General features: G+C 40.3%; 1 protein-coding gene across 4 annotated transcripts in view; it reads left to right on the top strand.

Annotated features, from left to right (window-relative positions):
* The window catches only part of Sbf2 (SET binding factor 2), a 386,553-nt gene that overhangs the window by 325,729 nt on the left and 40,168 nt on the right, over positions 1 to 20,656 (top strand). For 3 of the 4 annotated variants that reach the window (XM_045146272.1, XM_045146274.1, XM_045146273.1), the window contains 6 exons: positions 1,175 to 1,350; positions 4,483 to 4,628; positions 9,094 to 9,289; positions 15,201 to 15,397; positions 16,824 to 16,964; positions 18,015 to 18,110. In XM_045146272.1, the coding sequence (XP_045002207.1) occupies positions 1,175 to 1,350; positions 4,483 to 4,628; positions 9,094 to 9,289; positions 15,201 to 15,397; positions 16,824 to 16,964; positions 18,015 to 18,110 (952 nt within the window). The remainder of the gene's footprint in view (positions 1 to 1,174; positions 1,351 to 4,482; positions 4,629 to 9,093; positions 9,290 to 15,200; positions 15,398 to 16,823; positions 16,965 to 18,014; positions 18,111 to 20,656) is intronic. The other variant, XM_045146275.1, reaches the window with a different exon arrangement.

The raw sequence follows: 20,656 nt of genomic DNA, 5'->3' as shown, positions 1-20,656 counted from the left end.
CTTTTTCTAGTCTTTATTCCTTGTCTTTGACTTGTCAGATTTCAAGAATTCCAATTCTTCCCTCATTCCTTCTAGTTAAGGAGCCTTATCAAGTAGCTCCTCCCAAGCTGACTATGTAGGGAGCGTGAAGCTACAAACTCCAACCCCCTCACTTCACCTGGCCGCACTCATTACCTGAGCGCTTCCTCCCTGTGCCAGCTGCCAACGAACTCTATACTCAAACTCTGCCTGCCTACATGGGATAAAAGTCTAATGAAACTGACTCTTTTCTCCCTAGATTTATTTATATTTCTGAGTAAGAACAACTTTATTAGGGCATATTCCTTGTCTAGACCCAACAGTTGGTAAATTAAAAGGACATGTTTGGTATTTCAACCACTCCAGGTTAATTTTCTATCCCACTGTAGGAAAGATAATCTTAAAGAACATTAGTTTTAAGAACATAGTATTTTTGCTGATGAGCAATCTGTTGTTGAGTAAACTTTCCTAAGATCTTTTACTGTATTTTTTTTTAATTATGGGGCTAGAAAAATGGCTCAGGAGTTAAGAGTACTTGTTTCTCAAATGTAGGGACCTGACCCTTGAGCACCCACATAAAAAGCTGGGCATGGCCACACTCACCAGTAACCCTGCCCTGTGGGAAAGGAAACAGGGCTGCTGGTGCTTGCTAGTCAGTCAGATGCACTGAAAAGCAGCATCTCCAAGGTCACTGAACAACTCCTTCTCAAGGAGAAGTGATGGAGGAGGATGTGTGATATTCTACTCTGGCCACTACGGGCATGGGCACGAGACACAGGTAGTTAAAAAAAAAAAATCTTTACCCAATGTGGTGGGTGGCACACACCTTTAATCCCAGTACTCGGAGGCAGAGGTAGGAGGATCACCATGAGTTCAAGGCCACCCTGAGACCACAGAGTGAATTCCAGGTCAGTCTGGGCTACAGTGAGACTATACCTTGTAAAAACAAAAACAAAAAAAAATTTAAGCCCTGAAAATTGTCTTGTATGTTATCCACAGTCCCTAATAAATACCTCTAAGTCCTTCTAACCTCCAAAGTTTTAATATTGCTACTTTTTCTGGTTTTTTGTTATTGTTGCTGCTGTTGTTAGTAATGTGAGTAAAAGTTGTCTGGAAATCCTTAATGTTTCTGATGTGCTTAATCTCTCATGTCTAGTTGATTAAAGTGGCATTTGATGAAGAAGTCAGTCCAGAAGTGGTAGAGATCTTTAAGAAACAGCTAATGAAGTTCCGCTATCCTCAGAACATCTTCACCACCTTTGCTTTTGCTGCTGGACAGACAACCCCACAAATCATCTTACCCAAACAGAAGGAAAAGAACACTTCCTTTAGGTAAGAAGAAAGATGCATCTTAGTCTCAGCCCACCCACAGTTGATTGTGGAAGGAAGTGATCTAAAGATGTTAATGGTTTCTCTTTTATATGTATGTATGTATGTACATATTTGCTAAACCATCTGGGTTGCATACAAAAATGCTCCTTTTTTCCTTAAAGTTTAACATACACTAAGAACAAAATCATTATTTTATATAATTATAATATATGAATGAATCAAAACCAGGAAGTTTAATTACTATAAATCACTTCTATAACTCAGCATCTGTGTTCAAATTTTTCTAAGGATTCTTTATTGCTTTTCTTTTTTTGTTTTCTGGTCCAGGGACCAATGCAAGGCCAGGCATTGAACTTAGTTGTTTTATGAATTGGTGTTGACACTTACATGTCAGTTGTTATAAAACAGCATTTTTTTAAAATTCTTTTTCATCATTGATAAAATATAGGGGCTACCATTTCAGCTCATTCACCATGAACCACCTAGAATGTGGGCATCTGCCAGTATAAATTATACACCAGAAAGAGCTTTGCAAGTCTTTTGCCTGGAAGTGAGGTAGATTGGAGATTATAGAAGATTTGAGGCTCCAGACAGTGTGTTCTTTCTCAGGTACATAGCTAATCACCTATATATCCTTGTGGTCAAAGAGACCCAGAATATGAAGATCTAATACTATGCTGAAGTTTGAGCAGCATCTGTGAATTTGTAGTAATGGGCAAAGACTTTATCTTAGCGCCCTGCATCCATGAAGGATCTATAATGTTTGTTATCCCAGCCCATAATGGACAGAACAAGTGTGGGTAGTGGTTTAGATTAAAACTCTTAGAAAACTATGTATTAGCTTCAGAAATATGCATCTGTATGAAACCTGTTATATCAGCAACAAAAGAGGAAAGGAAATTTTAAGAGTTTAAGAATTAAGCTCAGGGGTTAAGGCACTTGTCCCCAGAGAGTTTGATCAAGGTTAAATTTGTAATGGACTGATGTGCTTGGCTACAGATATTGGACTAAGAGACTTAAGATTTTAAGCTGGAAAACTTTAAGCAAGTTAAATTTTCTGGCACAGAGACTGGCTTTAGATTACTAAAGCTGCTATTGTCAAACACTTTAGCAATCTTAAAGGAAGATGGTCCAATTGCTTTACCATGGGAAGGATGCCCAAGGGAAGACTATCATAGAAATGCAAACACTTTTAGAAAGAGTTGACTGGAAAAGGAACCTGCTTTTCAAGGTTATGATTTATTTTGTCTGTGAATTAAGAATATGGCTGTGTCCGGCACACCTGGTATTGGTTTCAGAAGCATGAAAAATGCGAGGAGTGCTCATGAATTGCACAAGGTTCCAGGAGCAGCTGCTGAGATGCGGCATGAGGTAGGGCTTGATGCCCTGATAGGCTAAAAGAGCCTTTGGAAAATGTGAGGAGTGGTCATGAATTGCACACGGTTCTAGGAGCTGCTGCTGAGACGCAGCATGAGGCAGGGCATGATGCCCTGATAGGCTGAAAGAGCCTTTGGAAGATGGACTGTGGTTTGCATGAAGACCTCAAGAGGTTTTATATATACCAGGACTGTGCAAGGGCTACCATAGAGTGCATTGTTGGCCTGGGATGGAAGTGTTCCCTGGCTACTCTGCCCAGCTGGAGGGGCGGAATTGGAAAATCTGGAGACTGTCAGTCTTGGACTTGAACTGCAGAAGTTTAATGTTTGTTTGGTGGTGGAGTTTGCATTGTTTTAGTCTCTCCTTGCTATGCCTTATAACCAGTTGAAAATGTGTACTCTGTGCCTTTATATGTTAGAAGTGTTTAACTTGTTTGATTTTACAGGTCTTAATGTCTTAAATTGGTGAAGACAGTGGAGACCTTTGAAATTGAACTGAGTACAATTTACAATGTGTAGTGGTTATAAATGTATTGGGGGCCAGGGGTGGAATGTGGTGGTTTGAATAGATGGCCCCCAATATATTCAGTTCTTTATTGCTTGTAGTTTGCATCTGCTGGCTACCTGCTGGAGGCAATGTCTCTGGGTCCATCTTAAGGTGTGATGGTGGGTTTCCGATTTCAATCTAAAGATATGCAAAGTGTGCCTAGCAGGAATTCCTGAAGTGTGCTGTGGCTTTTGACCTTGAGGCTTGTGCTTCTCTCTGTCTGTTTGGGCCTGTGAAGGCAGGCCAGCTTCTTCTGCCATTATGGAACTTCCCCTGGATCTGTAAGCTTCAATAAATCCCTTCCTCCATAACTGTGCCTGGTCTGAAAGTTCATCTCGGTGAACCTGAAGCTGTCTGCTACACCTAGCAACCCAGGTTTGATTCCCCAGCACCCATATAAAGTCAGATGCACAAAGTGATGCACATATCTGGAGTTTGTTTGCAGCAGCTGGAGGCCCTGGCATGCCCATTCTGTCTCCTCTCTATCTCTCTTCTTTCAAAAATATAAAAACATTTTAAAATTATAGGTTTTAAGAATTGTGTTGAGTATGTGAAACAAAGGTTAGGGATCTAATTATCATGGTTTATTGTTTATAATTATGGAAGCTGTCAATAATAATTTTTTTTAAAAAAAAAAGAACAGTTTTTTTTTAATTTTTATTTATTTATTTATTTGAGAGCAACAGACACAGAGAGAAAGACAGGTAGAGGGAGAGAGAGAGAATGGGCGCGCCAGGGCTTCCAGCCTCTGCAAACGAACTCCAGACGCGTGCGCCCCCTTGTGCATCTGGCTAACGTGGGACCTGGGGAACCGAGCCTCAAACCGGGGTCCTTAGGCTTCACAGGCAAGCGCTTAACCGCTACGCCATCTCTCCAGCCCAATAATAAATTTTTTGAAAAGAGATCTAACAGAATTTTTTTCAAAAATATCAGTGGGTTTAAATTACTCAAGTGATTTACAATAGGTTTAATCTAAGGAATATCAAGATTTTGTGTCTCCCAGCAGCTATCTAAAACATGTCTCATAAACCTCAACTTTACATGCTTTATGTGACAGCCAATGAATCCTTGCCACTTTTTATAGAATGGGGCAGGAGCACAACATAAAGTTATGGGAGTAGAGAAGAAAAAAAACTAAGCTATGTAGATGTCATGATATTAGTAATAACTTCATATTAAACTGACATCCTCTGGTTTTATGACTTACAGAACCTTCTCAAAAACAATTGTGAAAGGTGCCAAGAGGGCTGGGAAAATGACAATTGGACGGCAGTATTTATTAAAGAAGAGGACAGGAACAATTGTGGAAGAGAGAGTTAATCGTCCTGGATGGAATGAAGACGATGACATTTCTAGTATGTATGAACACATTTTTATGATTCATTTGTTTCTTTGGCAGATGAATCAGAACAAGAGACTAAGGTATGGTTTCACTTAAACATCAGTGCACACAGAAACCTCATGCAAAGGCTGGTAGGACTTCCTAGCTCCTCAGAAATGGAAAATGTATTTTATAATATTCTATTGTTTAGATAGAAGATTTTTTAATATTTTATTTTTATTTATTTATTTGACAGCGCGCACCAGGGCCTCCAGCCACTGCAAATGAGCTCCAGATGCATGTGCCCCCCTTGTGCATCTGGCTAACATGGGTTCTGGGGAATCAAACCTGGGTCCTTTGGCTTTACAGGAAAATGCCGTAACCACTAAGCTATTTCTCTATCCCTAGATAAGATTTTTTAACTTGTATTTTTTCCTCTGCTGTTCATTCATTGACTGCTTTTATTTGAATCTTATTAAAGGGAAAAAGGAGAAACTCTCGCTGCATAGGAAATTTAGGTATAGAGTAGTCCCTGACTTTATTTAACAGAATAAGGACATTGATTATTACAAGTTGAGGATTGTGCATGCCTTTAATCAAAATGGAAGAATAAAGGAATTTTTAGAGATAAAAAAATAACTGAAAAAATATCTAAAACGCTAAAATTTAGGTAGCTGAGAAACCGCTCAGCTGGGAAAATCTATCAAGAAAGCCTGTAGCAAAGTATCTTATTGAATGATTTTTTTTTTTTTTTTTGGCTAATTCTTAACCAAATATTGAGTGTGCTCTGGGTTTAACACGACAGAGAATCTGACCTAACCTAATGGGAGGGGCGTGCAAGTATGCCCCTCCCCTTCTCACGACGAGTCAGCCAGACATGACAACACGACAGCTAGCACATGCAGCAGCATCTGAAAAGAAACCCATGTCCACTGAAAACACGGCCAAAGACCGCATCCCCGCGTGCGAGGAGAAAGAGCCTACGAGGCTTGTATGTGTGCGTGCATTCTCAGTGTAAGGAGGAGCACCACTTGCAAGCTTGCCTCTGTGGGCAATGGAAGACCAGCCAGTCCAATACTGAATTACCACTTACTGGAGCCCTGGTCTAGTCAGTCACAGTCACAGTCACAGTCACTGCTTCAATTGCAATTGACTTTTGTTTTAATTTTTATATATTTTTTAGAGACTGAGAGAGAGAGGGAGGGAGAGAATGGGCGCACCAGGGCCTCTAGCCACAGCAAATGAATTCCAAACGCATGTACCACTTTGTGCATCTGGCTCATGTGGGTACTGGAGAATCAAACCTGGGTTCTTAGGCTTCACAGGCAAGCACCTTAACCACTAAGCCATTCCTCCAGCCCCACCACGATTGACTTCTGTAATTCAAAGTCTTTTTGATTTCATGAAACAAAAACCATTTTGTAACTGAGAGTAATAATGCATACTTGTATCCTGGTTACTTGGAAGGCAACATAATCAATTTAGCCCAAAAGTTCAAGGCCAGCCTGGGCAGCATAGTGAGAGCTTGCCTCCAAAAACAAATAACAACAAAAAACTATTATTCCATGATAATTTTTCTACTAGAAGACTAAGTTATATTTTTTAACGTTAATCTAACATTAAAGAAAAGCCAACATAATACTGTCACCTGATTATATTGTATAGTAAAGTTTACTCATTGAAACACAAAGTATTATGTCTGTAGGAATAAGTTGTTGGTTGGTTTTCTTCATTTTGTGTGGTAGGTTTTTGAGACATAGTCTTGCTAGGGAGTCCAGAAGCTGGCTTTGAACTCAAGACCCTCTTGTCTCCACCTCCCAAGTGCTGGGATTACGGGCATGCACTAGCACATCTAGACCACTTTTTCTTTCTTATTTTAGTGGAAGAGAACCAGGGCTTTCCCTTCCGCATTAATATTTTGAGGACATTTTTAAGACCTTTAAAAGACTTCTCTCACATTAAAAACAAGTAGAAAAGCAAGTTACAGCAGTTTTAAATTTTTTGTTGCTGTTGTTGTGCTGTTACTTAGAACATACAGTATCAATTAGGAATGTCCTTTAAAAAAACTTCCCTAAAATTCTTGATTATCGAATAAATTATGTCATATCTAAAATCATAAAGGAATCTATAGCCTATGATTACAAAACTGTGAGGGAATTTTCCATATATACCATATCCTCCAACAAAAATATTTCCAAAATTAAAATATAACCTTTTGGTGCTGGAGAGATGGCTTAGCAGTTAAAGCACTTGCCTACAAAGTCTAAGGACCCAGGTTCAATTCCCCAATATCCACATAAGCCAGATGCATAAGGTGGTGCATGCATTTGGAGTTTGTCTGCAGTGTCCTGAGGACCTGGCACACCTGTTCTATCTGCCTGCCTGCCTCTCTTTCTTTCTCTCAACTAAGTAAGTCAAATATTTTTTTAAAAAATGCATATGGCATTTTATTTTATTTTATTTTATTTTTTTTTTTTTGGTTTTTCGAGGTAGGGTCTCACTCTAGCTCAGGCTGACCTGGAATTCACTCTGTAATCTCAGGGTGGCCTCAGACTCTTGGCAATCCTCCTATCTCTGCCTCCCGAGTGCTGGGATTAAAGGCATGCGCCATCACACCTGGCACATATGGCTTTTTATATACCATTCTAAGAGGAAGAGTGTATTTTTCTAGTGAACCTTCAGTTAAATTAGACATTTTTAATTATAATTTGTGCTCTCAAAAGTAATCTGAGAAAGTGAGACCCTACCTTGAAAAACCAAAAAAAAAAAAGTAATCTGAGCTGGGCGTGGTGGCACCCATCTTTAATCCCCAGCACTTGGGAGGCAGAGGTAGGAGGATTACCATGAGTTTGAGACCACCCTGAGATTACATAGTGAATTCCAGGTCAGCCCAAGCTACAGTGAGACCCTACTTCAAAAAACCAAAAAAAAAAAAAAAAAAGTAATCTAAAACCTAGATGATTATTTTATGTGTAATGATCAGATTAATAATAAATTCACTGACAAATTATCCCCTGACAACACTAGGGTGTACAGTCTTAAATAGAAATTACTGCAATTTGTTGTATTAATGACCAGGCCTAATTGAACAGAAAAATATAGGTAATGAATTCAAAAGTCACATTTTTTTTAGATTGTTTGTTTTGGTTTTTTGAGGTAGGGTCTCACTCAAGCCCAGACTGACCTAGAAGTCACTATGTAGTCAGTCTCAGGGTGACCTCGAATTCAAGGCAATCCTCCTACCTGTGCCTCCCGAGTGCTGGGATTAAAGGTGTGAGCCACCAAGCTTGGCCGTTTGTTTTTAAGACAGGATTTTATGTAGTTCAGGCTGGCCTTGAACTTCTGATCCTCTGGCCTCAATCTCCCAAATGCTGGGATTATAGGCATGCATTACCATACCAAACCTTATTTTTAGAAATTATTTAACTGATATTTTAGTTAAATTACTGAAATTATATCTTCTCACTATCCATTGCTATTTTACTCTATATTTATGATACATTTTTAGCAGTTGCATGGTTTAATTTATGATAATTTTTGATACTACCATAAAAACTTTCTTCTTAGGCTGGAGAGATGGCTTAGCAGTTAAGGCGCTTTCCTGCAAAGCCTAAAGACCCATGTTCTACTCTCCAGATCCCACATTAGTCAGACACACAAAGGTGAGGCAAGTACAAAGTCACACATGCCCACTAGGTGGCGCAAGCATCTGGAGTTTGATTGAAGTGGCTGAGGCCCTGGCACCCCAATTCTTTCTCTCTCTCTCAAATTAAAAAAAAAAATAAGAAGAAAAAAAAAAAACTTTCTTCAAAAAGAAGTTAGGCTAAGCCGGGCATGGTGGTGCACGCCTTTAATCCCAGCACTCAGGAGGCAGAGGTAGGAGGATCGCCATGAGTTCAAGGCCACCCTGAGATGACAGAGTTAATTCCAGGTCAGCCTGGACCAGAGTGAGACCCTACCTCAGGGAAAAAAAAAAGAAGAAGAAGTCAGGCTGGTCATGGTGGCCCATGCCTTTAATCACAGTACTTGGGAGGCTGAAGTAGGAGGACTCTGAGTTTGAAGCCAGCCTGGGATTACATAGTGAGTTCCAGGTCAGCAGGGACTAGAGTGAGACCCTATCTCCAAAAAAGAAATGAAGGAAGGAAAGGAGGGAGAGAAGGAGTTTAGGCCAGGCTAGAATGAGACCCTGTCTTCAAAAAAGAAAGCCTGGCTTCGCAGTTAAGGCATTTGCCTGCAAAGCCAAAGGATCCTGGTTTGACTCTCCAGGACCCACATAAGCCAGATGCACAAGGGGGCGCATGCGTCTGGAGTTCATTTGCAGTGGCTGGAGGCCCTGGCATGCCCATTCTCTCCCTCTCTCTGCCTCTTTCTCTCTCGCTTGCTCTCAAAGTTTTTTTAAAAAAAAAAAAAAAAGGAAGGAAGGAGGGAGGAAGGAAGGAAATTTTTTAATCTTTTACTTTGAACTGATAATTTTAGCAAAACTCATCCCTGTCTGTCAGTTTCAGATGATAGTGAACTCACAAGTACAACCCTGAAGGCCTCAGAGAAATCTACAATGGAACAGTTGGTGGAAAAAGCTTGTTTCAGAGACTATCAGCGTTTAGGCTTGGGAACCATAAGTGGCAGCTCCTCCCGTTCAAAACCAGAGTATTTCCGAATCACTGCCTCCAACAGGTTGTATTCACTGTGCCGGAGGTAAGCGTCCATGGGTTCCAAACACAGCCCTCTCCTTATGTCCCATTTGAATCTTCATAACGTGCTTCCTAACTTCAGAAGTAAAGGGCAAGATCCCTGGGCGGGGTAACTTAAGTGACAGCTGTTATGTGGCATGGGCACGGGCTCAGCACATCACTGAACAGTACCTATATGAAGTCAGAAGGCTCCCTTTATCCACTTCCCTCATTTGGGTTTCTCCTACTTTGCCTCTTTTCTAGCATGCACGAAGATGGCTTAAAGATTAGAATTTACCCAGGCAGATGGGGGGAGATGAAAGTCTGCTGTAGACCAAGGATCCACAAACATTTGCAGTAAAAGGCCTGATAGATAGTAAAAGTTTGCAGTAGGCATGCCATATAGTCTCAGGGCAGGTACTTAGCTCTGCCATAAAACCAGCCATAGAGCAAGGAATGAATGGGCATCTTGGGCTTTTGTCAAGAAGCTATAATTTGCTGACCTAGGTATAGACATTCTTCAGCTATCTAGTATTTTCCTGGATTCCTAAAGAATGAGCACATTTTCTTTATTCTTATCACCTCTTGCTATTTCTTAAAAATGTAAGCTCTATTAGGTGTGGTGCTACACACCTTTAATCCCAGCACTTGGAAGGCAGAGGTGGGAAGATTGCTAAGAGTTTGAGGTCACCCTGAGACTACATAGTGAATTCCAGGTCAGCCCAAGCTAGAATGAGACCCTACCTCGGAAAACTTTAAAAAAAAAAAAAAAATCTAAGCTCTATTTCATGTTTTCATAGATATGTGTATATATTTTCTAAAACTTTTCCATAACTATCCAAAACTTCAAATTTTTTTTTTTGTTTATTCTTACTTATTTGAGAGCAACAGACAGAGAAACAGGCAGAGGAAAAGAGACAATGGACTCACCAGGGCCTCCAGCCACTGCTAACAAACTCCAGATGTGTGCGCCCCCTTGTGCATCTGGCTAACGTGGGTCCAAGGTCCTTAGGCTTCACAGGCAAGCGCTTAACTGCTAAGCCATCTCTCCAGCCCAAAACTTTAGTTCTTTCAATCTAACTAAGTTATTTTTCTTGCATTTGTAAATCTCTGCTTTAATTAAGTAACTTGGAAACCACTTTGTAAATTGAAAATCTTGTATATATTGTAGAAAGTTGACTTAGTCAACTGCTGTTTCTGAAATATATATATTGGGGGGGAGGGGCGGGGGAGAGAGAGAACTTAAAATTGCAGTTTAAGGGAGCCAGAGGGATTTCTCAGTGGTTAAAGGCTCTTGCTTGCAAAGCCTAATGGCCTGGTTTCAATTTCCTAGTACTCAGGTAATGCCAGATGCATAAAGTGGCACATGCATCTGGAATTTATTTGCAGTGGCAGGAGGCCCTGGCACACCCATATGTGTGTGTTCTATCTATCTCTATGTCTATATCTCTATCTCTCTTTCTAATAAATAAATATTTTTAAATGGCAGTTGAAGTTTACATATACCATTATTAAATGAGAAACAAATTTGAAATATAGTGGCCAAATAAACATTTTGCTTAAAGTTGGGACTCTGAAAATGCATTAATTTGTCTGTGTTTCTCTTCTCACTAAATTCTATTTGTAAATAAGAGTTGTGGGGCTGGAGAGATGGCTTAGCATTTAAGGCACTTGCCTTCAAAACCTAATGACCCAGGTTTGATTCCCCCGTACCCACATAAAGCCAGGTGCACAAAGTAGCGCACACATACAGAGTTCATTTGCAGCAGCTAAAGGCCCTAGCACACTATTGATTTCCTCCCCCCCCTCTTTGCAAATAAATACATTTTTTTAATTGAAAATGTTGTGTTGTCAGGTGTGGTGACACACACCTTTAATCCTAGCACTTGGGAAACAGAGGTAGGAGGATCACCGAGAGATGGAGGCCACCCTGAGACAACATAGTGAATTCCAGGTCAGCCTGGACTAGAGTAAGACCCTACCTAAAAACCAAAAAATAAAAATAAAAAATAAAAAGTTTGTGTCATCATAGTGTGATGTTCTGCTGTGGGAAACTTGCTATCAAAATTATATCTACCATTAAAAAACCTTGTTGATCATCCCAACCTGTTGGAAAGAGTAAAATGTTAATGGACACCTATTAGAATACTTGTTATAAAACATATATGGTGGGGGCTGAAGAGATGGCTTAGCAGTTAAGGCGTATGCCTGTGAAGCCTAAGGACCCAAGTTCGATTCTCCAGGTCCCACATAAGCCAGATGCACATGGTGGCACATGCATCTGAAGTTGGTTTGCAGTGGCTAGAGGCCCTGGCATCATACCCATTCTCTCTCTCTCCCTCCCTTCCTCCCTCCCTCCATGTCAAATAAATAAAACTAAATCTTTAAAAAAAAAAATTATGGGCTAGAGGGATGGCTTAGTGCTTGCCTGCAAAGCCAAAGGACCCGGGTTTGATTCCCCAGAACCCACATAAGCCAGATGCACAATGTGGAAGCCCTGGCGCTCCCATTTTCTCCATCTCATTCTCTGTGTATGTGTGTGTGTCTCTCTCTCAAGTAGATAAAGAAAAAAAAGTTATGGTGGAATAAGGTAGAATATATACATAAAATCTTTGGAAGGATATAGAACAACAATAATTCAAAAGAAGAAAGAAGCCAGGCATAGTGACACATGCCTTTAATCCCAGCACTCAGGAGGCAGAGGTAGGAGAATCACTGTAAGCTCAAGACCAGCCTGGAGCTACAGAGTTCCAGATCACCTTGGGCTAGGGTGAGACCCTACCTTGAAGAAAAATAAAAAGAAGGAAAGAAATGGGAACATAGATGAAACAAAAAGAATGTAAGCAGTAAGATCATAAATGTAAATTCACTTATTAATAGTTGTTATATTACTTATGCATTAACTAAATGTTAAATGTGTTTTAAGCTGTTCATTGATTTTAAGGAACATAGTTAATGTACAAAAATGCAAAAAGGTAGAAAGTAAAAGGATAAAATATATACCATGCAAAACTAGAAAGCGAAATTAACCAAAGCTGTGGACGTTAATAAAAATGGTTAACAAAAGGCTCATTTCACACAGAGAAATTCACTAAGACTGAATTTGTTCCAGAAATACAGAGCTGGCTTGACATGTGAAGTTCAGCCAGTAAAAGTCACCACATTCATAACACTTAAAAAGTAAAAAAAAATAGCTTGTTAATCTGCTGTGTCAAAACTCTCACAGCAGAAATAACATTCAAATTGGAAGTTTTATTTATCTCTGTAATCAGGACAAGGATTCCCACTATCTTCTATTCATTGGTATACTTAAAGCCCCAAACAACACAAAAAAGATGAAAATTTGTAGGAAATCTAAAGGACTCTAGAAGTAAACTATTCAAATTATAAGTGAATTTGGTGAGGTTACTGGTACAAAGATGGTGTACAGTGAGTAGTAATGCTGGATGTATGGCACACACACGCCTTTAATCCCAGCACTCGGGAAGCAGAGGTAGGAGGATCACTGTGAGTTCAAGACCAGCCTGGAACTGTATACAAAATGAGTTCCAGGTCAGCCTGCGCTAGAGTGAGACCCTGCCTTGAAAAAAAAAAAGTAGTAACACGCACACACGTGTGTGTGTGTGTGTGTGTGTGTGTGTCCATCTCTTCTGGACACTGGTTTATATAAAGATAAAAGATTAGAGGCTGGAGAGATGGGTTAGTGGTTAAGTGCTTGCCTATAAAGCCTACAGACCCCGGTTCGAGGCTTGATTCCCCAGGACCCACATAAGCCAGATGCATAAGGTGCCACATGCATCTGGAGTTCATTTTCAGTGGCTAGAGAGAGGCCCTGGTAGCAGAGGCCATTCTCTATCTGCCTCTTTCTCTCTCTCTCTCTCTCTCTCTGTTGCTCTCAAATAAATAAATAAAAATAAACAAAAATTTTAAAAAAGATGAAAGATTAGAAGTTCTGAAAATGAGTAGTAGTGATGGTTGTATAACCTTGTGAATATACTTAATACCACTGAATTGTATACTTGAAAAATATAATACAGTTTTTTAAAATCAGCAAAAGAGGTGCTGAGTTAGTGCTTAGGGAGGTTTAATCTGAAATCCCTTTAGGTAATATTTCTAAATAAAAAAAATAATTGCTAACAGAGATAAATCAAGGTACTTTTGTTTTAATTTCCCAGCATCATATCCTGAACTCTGAGTCAATCTTATTTTTTTTGTTGTTGTTGTTGTTGTTTATTTTTATTTATTTGAGAGCCACAGACAGGGAGAGAAAGAGGCAGAGAGAGAGAGAGAGAGAATGGGCGTACCAGGGCCTCCAGCCACTGCAAACGAACTCCAGATGCATGCGCCCCCTTGTGCATCTGGCTAACATGGGTCCTGGGGAATCGAGCCTCAAACTAGGGTCCTTAGGCTTCACAGGCAAGCGCTTAACTGCTAAGCCATCTCTCCAGCCCCAATCTTTTTTTTTTTTTTTTTTAAGCAGCAAGTAAGAAAGAGAACAGAGGGAGAAAGGGAGGGAGAATTGAATCCTAGAGAATCGAACCTGGGTGCTTGGGTTTGCTGGCAAGTGCCTTAACTGCTAAGCCATCTCTCCAGTCCTTAATTTTGTATTTTTATTTATTTGCTGAGAGAAATAATGAGCACACAGGGTCTCTTGCTGCTGCAGATGATTTTCAGATGCTTTTTGGGCTTTGCAAGCAAGCACTCTTAACTGCTGGGCCACCTCCCCAGCCCCCAGTCTTTTTAAAATAAATATCAAGGGCCGGCCATGGTGGTGCATGCCTTTAATCCCAGCACTCGGGAGGCAGAGGTAGGAGGATTGCCTTGAGTTCTAGGCCACCCTGAGACTCCATAGTGAATTCCAGGTCAGCCTGGGCTAGAGTGAGACCCTACCTCGAAAAATCAAAATAAATAAATAAATATCAAAACCAGCTGTGGTGGCTCATGCCCTTAATTCCAGCACTTGAGAGGCTGAAGTAGGAAGATCACTATGAGTTTGATGCCAGCCTGGACTTCAGAGTGAGTTCTGAGTCATCCTGGGCTAGAGTGAGACCCTGCCTCAAAAAAACAAAAATCAATGTGTAATGTTAAACTTATTCTGACATTTGGACATTTTGTTGTCATGGCAAAAATCATTTGGTTTTGATTTCCTTTCCTCATCATAGGCAGTCGAGTATCCTGTGCTATGTTCTCTGCTCTCAGTTCCATGATCATGAGTTGTTGACAATTTGATCTGTTCTCTTAAAATTGACACTGATTCATTAATCTTAAAATCTTTATTTTGAATTAAGGAAAAGTTGTGTGTAAGGCAAGAAAAATACTTGATTCAACATGCTTTTTTACAAATTCTACCTCATATTTTGATAATTTGACACAACATTTAAAAATATTTATTTTATATTTTATATTATATTTTACTTTATTTATTTATTTATTTAAGAGGGAAATAGGGAGGAAGAGAGGGAGGGAGAACATGGGCACACCAGGGCCTTCAGCCACTGCAAATGAACTCCAGACACATGCGCTACCTGGTGCATCTGGTTTACGTGGGTCCTGGGGAATCAAACCTGGGTCCTTTGGCTTTGCAGGCAAGCATCTTAACTGCGAAGCCATCTCTCCAGCCCTGACACAACATTTTATATTTATAAGCCTAGGTTGCTCAACAATAGTCTGCAGTATTACTGGAAAGGGTTCATTTCAGAGGAGACCACAGATCAATAATGAGTTAGCTAATTTTGCCATCTAGGCCTTTTCTTCTGAACTAAAATATTGAACAGTTCAAACAAATTTCCATATTTTAAAATACATCACAATTACCATGTTTCTAGGTGTTACATAATTACTATGATGTTATGTTATTTATACCTGATATCCTCTTTTCTTATTTCTTTCTCTTCTTCTCCACTAAATACCTTATTTCTGACTTCTGCTCCTTAAAGCTATCCTGGCCTTTTAGTCATACCTCAAGCTGTACAGGACAGTAGTTTACCAAGAGTAGCCCGCTGCTATCGACACAATCGCCTGCCTGTTGTGTGTTGGAAGAACTCAAGAAGTGGTACTCTGCTCCTCCGATCTGGAGGATTCCATGGGAAGGGAGTTGTTGGTCTTTTCAAATCACAGAACTCTCCTCAAGCCAGTAAGTATCTTTATGGCACAATTATACATATTTCTTTTGCCTAAAAGTAATCCTAAGAATTAGGCCAAACATAGTGGCATACACCTACAGTCCCACTTCCTTAGAAGACTGACACAGGAGGATCAGTTGAGCCAAGAATTCGAGATTAGCCTGGGTACCATAGTGAGACTGTATCATACAAAAGTAAACTGGATTGTCATGGCACACACCAATAAGGCCAGTATTCAGAAAGACAAGGCAGGAAGATCACAAGTTCAAGCTACACCATACAACCTGTCTCAAGACAAGAGACACACAGACAAGAGTAGCGCCTCCCTGGGAATGCCATTTGTGCACTTCCATCAAGCCTCAGCTGTCTCATAGAACTTTTCACTGCGCTCCATACCACACAGACAGAACAGTACTCCCAGGAGAAATGAGCTGGGTGTGATGGCACACTCCTTTAATGGCAGCTCTGTGGTAGAGGCTAAAGTAGAAGGGTCACCATGAGTTTGAGGCTACCGTGGGATACAGAGAGACCCTGCTTTGGAAGACAAAAAAAGAAAAAAAAAACAAAAAGCAGTGCTTAAACCCATTTCAGTGAATCTGTTTAGCTAGACGTAAACCAGCCTTAACTCCTAGCAACTATTGGCTGTCATGGTTGTTTCTTCCTATGCCTACTTTTTTCCTGCATTCATTCACTCATTCATTTATTTGAGAGAGAGAGAAAATTGGCATGCCAGGGCCTTTGCCATTAAAATCAAACTGCAGGCACTTGTGCCACCTAGTGGGCGTGTGCGACCTTGCACTAGTCTCACCTTTGTGCATCTGCCTAACGTGGGATCTGGAGAGTCAAACATGGGTCCTTAGGCTTCATAGGCACGTGCCTTTACTACCAGCCCATCTCTGCAGCCCGTGTCCATGTTTTGGAAAGACTAGGACATCTGGCAGTAGTTGCTCCTATATTCTCCATATCTTCCTCCATTCTTCCCTCAATAGAGGCCCCTATAAATTTATGGCCATATAAGTCCTACAAGGAAAAATTGAAAGAAGGCTTTAAGCTCTCACCTCCACACATTCTGGGATGCCAAGGAATCCCACTTCATCCTTTGTTCCCACAGTTGCATGGGCAAAATGTGGGGACATCATCAAGGAGACCATGAATCATCATTTTAGGTTGCTTGGATAATGAGAAGCTACCCCTGTGCTTGAAAGGCTGGCTGAGTGCTGGCTCTCCAGACCTGGGAGGGAAGGTGGTGAGGCAATTGAGAAGTGGGTATTGCGAATCCAGTGTCAAAGGATTAGCCATTTAATTGATTGGGGCTTTAAATGAAATGGGTTTCTGTCTTTGGGTGTGGTTTCATGAAACTACATGAAGAAAGTATAAGCAGACATATATAACCTTATTTTATCAACAAAGAGTGTTGTATTTGACTTCATTTTGCAGTTCCTACCTCCTCTCTTGAATCTTCCAGTAGCATAGAACAAGAAAAGTACTTGCAAGCCCTACTAAACGCAGTCACTGTCCACCAGAAACTTAGAGGCAGCAACACCCTGACTGTTAGGCCAGCACTTGCTCTGTCTCCAGGTAAGATTTGCTAATACTTTTCTTATTGAAATTTACTCTGAAAAGTCAGATCTGTTTCTAGGGTTAATCTCTTTAGTTACTTGAATTTTTCCTTCAACATGATCCCTTAAAAATGTTACCCTGAAGCTGGGTGTGGTGGCGCACGTCTTTAATCCCAGCACTAGGGAGGCAGAGGTAGGAGGATCGCCATGAGTTGAAGGCTACCCTGAGACTCCATACTGAATTCCAGGTCAGCCTGGGCTACAGTGAGACCCTACCTCAAAAAAAAAAAAAAAAAAAGTTACCCTGTAGGCCATAACTCTAGCTTCTTGTGCTTAGAAGTCAGAGTGCCACTGCTAATGTCTAGTAATTAATAAGCATATGTTGAGATTCAATTATTTCTTTTATAAAATAGTATGAGGCGAAGCAGTAGGGAACATAAAAGTAACTTTTAATGCCAGAATATGCTTTATAATAAACTTTAAAATATTGTTATGAAGTTGAATGTATAAGTTGAAGATCTGTTTATTAAGTGTCTATTAAAATAATCACGTATAAATTTGAAATTCCCAAAATTTCTTTAGCATTTTATGATTTTTGTATTAGTTTGTTTTCCATAGATTTGAATAAAGCTATTAAGACTTGTACTAATATTCTGTTTCAGTTATCATGTGATGGAACCCCAAAGGGTTCATGTAGAGGTAACCCTAATGTGTTAGACAGGAGCATGTGACTTGAGAAGTTGGTCTCTTTGGCTTAATCAGCTATTTGAGTTAGCTCAACACAAGCAGAAAGTGGCTTTTCTTGTAAAGTAACACCATGCATGCCTTGCTTCATGGATCATCGAATGCTCTGATTGCACTTGCCAAACCTAACTCCGTAATCTTTCAAGTGTGTGCTATCTCTGATGAAATAATAACATTGCCTTGTTATCTCTAATAAAGCTTTGGGTATTTAAAAATTGAAGTTTGGCAGCAATTAGACATACTACACATGAAGATAACTTTTTGTCATTTGAGTAATGTTAACCCCAACAACATGGTTTTTGTTCTTCTCTTTGGCTGACTTTAGGGACTGAAAGGAGGACTTCAAGAGTGTCCACTGTGCTTAAGCAGGTAGTGCCAGGACATTTGGATGTAAACCCATCCAATAGCTTTGCTCGAGGAGGTTAGTAAGACTGACTTTATAACTGAGCACTGGTATAAGCTTAAAAGCAGAAAACCTTTTTCTAGAAAGTAGATATTTCTAATCAACTAATGATGATTTCAGATTGTTCTTAATTACCCTTTTCTAATGAATGATAAAATTGATTGCTAGCATGATGACAGAGGAGTTTTGCCTCATGGGACAACAAATAGAATCATTACTGATGTCTTAAAGATTGACAAATTTGTGAGAATTAGGAAATGAGGGGTGCATATTTAAGTGTCAAATCAGTCCTGAGAGATTTGCCAAGTCTACTGGGTAGAAAGACTTATCACCGAAATATCACAGCTAAGGAGAAATGATACCTGACCAGGCTGTGCCCACAGAATCTGACAATAGCACTTCTCTCACAGGCAGAAATAGTGTTAAGAGTAAGATAGAATGGTACCCAGATTTCTTCTCCCCTCCCTGCTGTGAGCTATGGGGGCTGCCATGAAGAAATGGAGGAAGGATAAGCAGTAGCTCTTCAGGAGGTGGTCCTCTGGTCTTACTTGGCAAAGGAAATTCCATACCAGGCGTTGTGGCTGCAGTGTGCTCCTGCTTCACAGTGAGGTCAGAATCATAGACTCTTGCTCTCCTCCCATAGAATGCTGAATCCCCTCGAAAACATACCAGCTACGTGATCTGGAGTCTACTTGGGCTTGGTCAGTAATGGACAATTCATTTTTTCCCAAAAGTAGTTCTTTGCAAATACCAGCAACCCTTTGTCAGGAAGTTCTTTCTCATGAATCTAAAACTCTACTACCTGTTGACCCGTGCTTGGATGTAGTGCACACGTGTAACTCTAATACTCAGGGTAGAGGCTGGAGCAGAATTATGAGTTTGAGGCCAGGTTGGAGCTTGGACTACATAGGGTGAGCCTACATTTTAAGAAGACAAAAAAAAAAAAAAAAGTTCTTTGCTCTGCTGTCTGAAGTTAGAAACTAAGTAATTTCCCTCAAGTCACATCTTCAGCTCATATTTCCTAACAACCTTAGGTAATTCTACATTTCCCCAGTTCATTCTGCTCACCATCCCCGTCATTGTAGACTCCACAGAACCAAACCCAGTACTCTGAGCAGCCTGCTACCTTCTGGGACAGCCCCTTCATGAAGCCAAGCTTACCAGTTCTGTTGGCTACTATAAGTTGTTGGTACGATCATCCCCAAAGCTAATTACTGTCATTTCAAAAACAACAGGAGCAAGCCAGAGTCAGGGCAAAGGCCTACAGCAAACACTATAAGCCTGTCTGAAGAATTGATGGGTCTTTACTACTTAGAATTATTCCTACTAAAACTCACCTGACCCATATTGCTAATCTCCAGTGATCTTTTAAATCCATAATTTAAACTATTTCCTACGTCACAAAGATTTTATGGTTATTTTGATAAGAATTATAAGACTTGGGCTGCAGAGATGGCTCAACAGTTAAAGGCACTTGCTTGTTCAGCCCTGGGTTGATCCCCCAGTACTCACATAAAGCCAGACGCACAAAGTGATGCATGTGTCTGGAGTTTGCCTACAACAGCAAGACATGCCCACCCCACCCCATCTCTAATAATAAGTTTGAAAAAAATTTTTTAGAGACTCAATATTTTCTCCTAAGAACCGTAAATAGTCCATTAATACCACATTCTAGAATTTGGTTGAGCATCAACATAAAGTCTCTGTGTTACAAAATTCACTTTTGCTCCTTTTTAAGACCATGCATGACCATTTTTAATAGAGACATCAGTCATACTGCATTGGGGGCCCACTCTACTGCAGCGTGAACTCATCCTGACTGGTGTCTCTGGTGTGCTCCTTTCTGAGGTACTGGGGCTGCTTCTCCAGCGCACATGTGGAGGCCAGGTGCAACCCGTAACAGTCATGCTTAGCTTCTTGTCTCTGTTTTTAGAACATGATTATTTGAAGACACAAATTTCATTCTTCTCATTTCTTTTTCAATGGATTTGGAGTACAATATTACATAATGACTTTCTCCTAAGGTTCCTAGTATTGCTGTTGTCAAGAAGTCAGTAAAAATTGATTCATGGTTGCAATTTCTTCCTTTTTTGAATATTTACATAGACTTAACTGATTAAACATCCTTCATCCAAAACTCCAGAATCCAAAATGCTTCAAAATTTGAAACTTTTGGGAGGAGGACAGGGAGGAGGCTAATGATGGTACCACCATGGCTGTTTGCACCTGAGTGTGTACATAACCAATAAAGAAAAATTGAAACTCTTTGATACATCATATCAAAACTCAAACTTTTCAGAGTTTAGGGGCTGGAGAGATCAGTGGCTAAGACTGCTTACCACAAGCATGAGGGAACGAGGGGGGCCCTAGATCTCCTGAGCTCAGTTCCTCAGCAGCCATGTAGACAACTGGGTGTGGTCTGTAACCCCAGTCCTGTGGGAAACAGAGACCAAACAATCAATGGGCTTCCTCACAAAAAAGGCAGCTCTGAGTTCAGAGCAGTGACTCCATCTCAAGGAACTAAGCACGTGAGGAATGGAGGGGAACACCTAGTGTTCTTTGAC

Source organism: Jaculus jaculus, chromosome 3 (assembly GCF_020740685.1).
Source record: "Jaculus jaculus isolate mJacJac1 chromosome 3, mJacJac1.mat.Y.cur, whole genome shotgun sequence".
NCBI lineage: Eukaryota > Metazoa > Chordata > Mammalia > Rodentia > Dipodidae > Jaculus > Jaculus jaculus.
The sequence above is the reverse complement of the archived record's forward strand: the minus strand, read 5'-3'. Positions and strand labels throughout refer to the sequence as shown.